This window comes from Aplysia californica, unplaced genomic scaffold (genome assembly GCF_000002075.1).
Source record: "Aplysia californica isolate F4 #8 unplaced genomic scaffold, AplCal3.0 scaffold00123, whole genome shotgun sequence".
Classification (NCBI taxonomy): domain Eukaryota; kingdom Metazoa; phylum Mollusca; class Gastropoda; order Aplysiida; family Aplysiidae; genus Aplysia; species Aplysia californica.
In genome coordinates, this window is record NW_004797393.1 from 897749 (window position 1) to 898831 (window position 1083).

The following is a 1083-nucleotide window of genomic DNA, read 5'->3' on the forward strand; positions in this document are numbered from 1 at the left end:
TTTTTGTTGTTACTTAAAAGAGTTGTTTTAAATCACAAATGTATTTACACCGAACTTAAATATTTTAACTTTTTAGCATTTTAAAGTAAATTAGTTAACCAGTCGTGAAGTGAACTTTTGCAAAAGTGAACAACTTGTGTTTCGCGCGCTCATATGACCTTAGCAGTTGCGAGCGCCGTAAAACCTTATACTATACACAAATACACACATATACATACACACATATACACAAACACATACACACATACAAACACACACGCGCAGTATATATGTATATATATGCACACACACACCAACGCACACACACACACACACACACACACACAAACAAACAAGCAAATAATCAAACATGCCTGCTGCAATAAAAATTAAATGGGCAGTATTTGGGTCGTAACCTGAAAGAAAAGAAAAACAGCAAACGACCACTCTAATAAAAAATCATCGCAATTTATTCCGTCGCAGGAATAAGTATCCACGTTGATCGTATAGCAAGTATTTGAAGGTTTGACGTATCACTGACTTGTTGGTGGACTATAGGAGTTGATAGCGGTTCTGTCGTTCTATGGTAGTGGTCACTCATGACGGTATCTGGTCAATTCCTGCAATTCTCTCTCCACTTCCTTGATCTCGGCCTCTTTGTAAGCTGGGGGGAAAACCGTGTACTTAGTCTAAATGTGTTTAAGAATATTATTATGCCTCCTAACGAAACATTGAATTTAGAACAATTCAGCTGGCTGCCTAATCCGATTATAGGCTGAAACAAAAAATGCACTACACGACAAGCACAAAGACGACAAAACACTACAGGCTGAAATCAAGACTGTAACAAAGGCGAAAAACGGGCGCTCTCTCTCTCTCTCTCTCTCTCTCTCTCTCTCTCTCTCTCTCTCTCTCTCTGTGTTTCTCTCTGTGTCTCTCTCTTGTCTCTCTCTTTCTCTCTCTCTTTCTCTTTTTCTTATTTCTCTATCTCACACACACACACACACACACACACAAATACACACATGCACACACACATACACACAAATACACACACACACATACACACACACACACACACACACACACACACACACACATGCA

The 1083-nt window shown here is 39.2% G+C and overlaps 1 protein-coding gene across 1 annotated transcript in view; it reads right to left on the reverse strand.

Annotated features, from left to right (window-relative positions):
• Positions 1 to 572: 572 nt before the first annotated feature.
• LOC101857401 overlaps positions 573 to 1083 on the reverse strand; it is a gene marked incomplete at its 5' end in the record, with an annotated part of 30363 nt that continues 29852 nt past the window's right edge. The window contains 1 exon segment of the mRNA XM_035969172.1: positions 573 to 643. Within this exon segment, the coding sequence (XP_035825065.1) occupies positions 573 to 643 (71 nt within the window).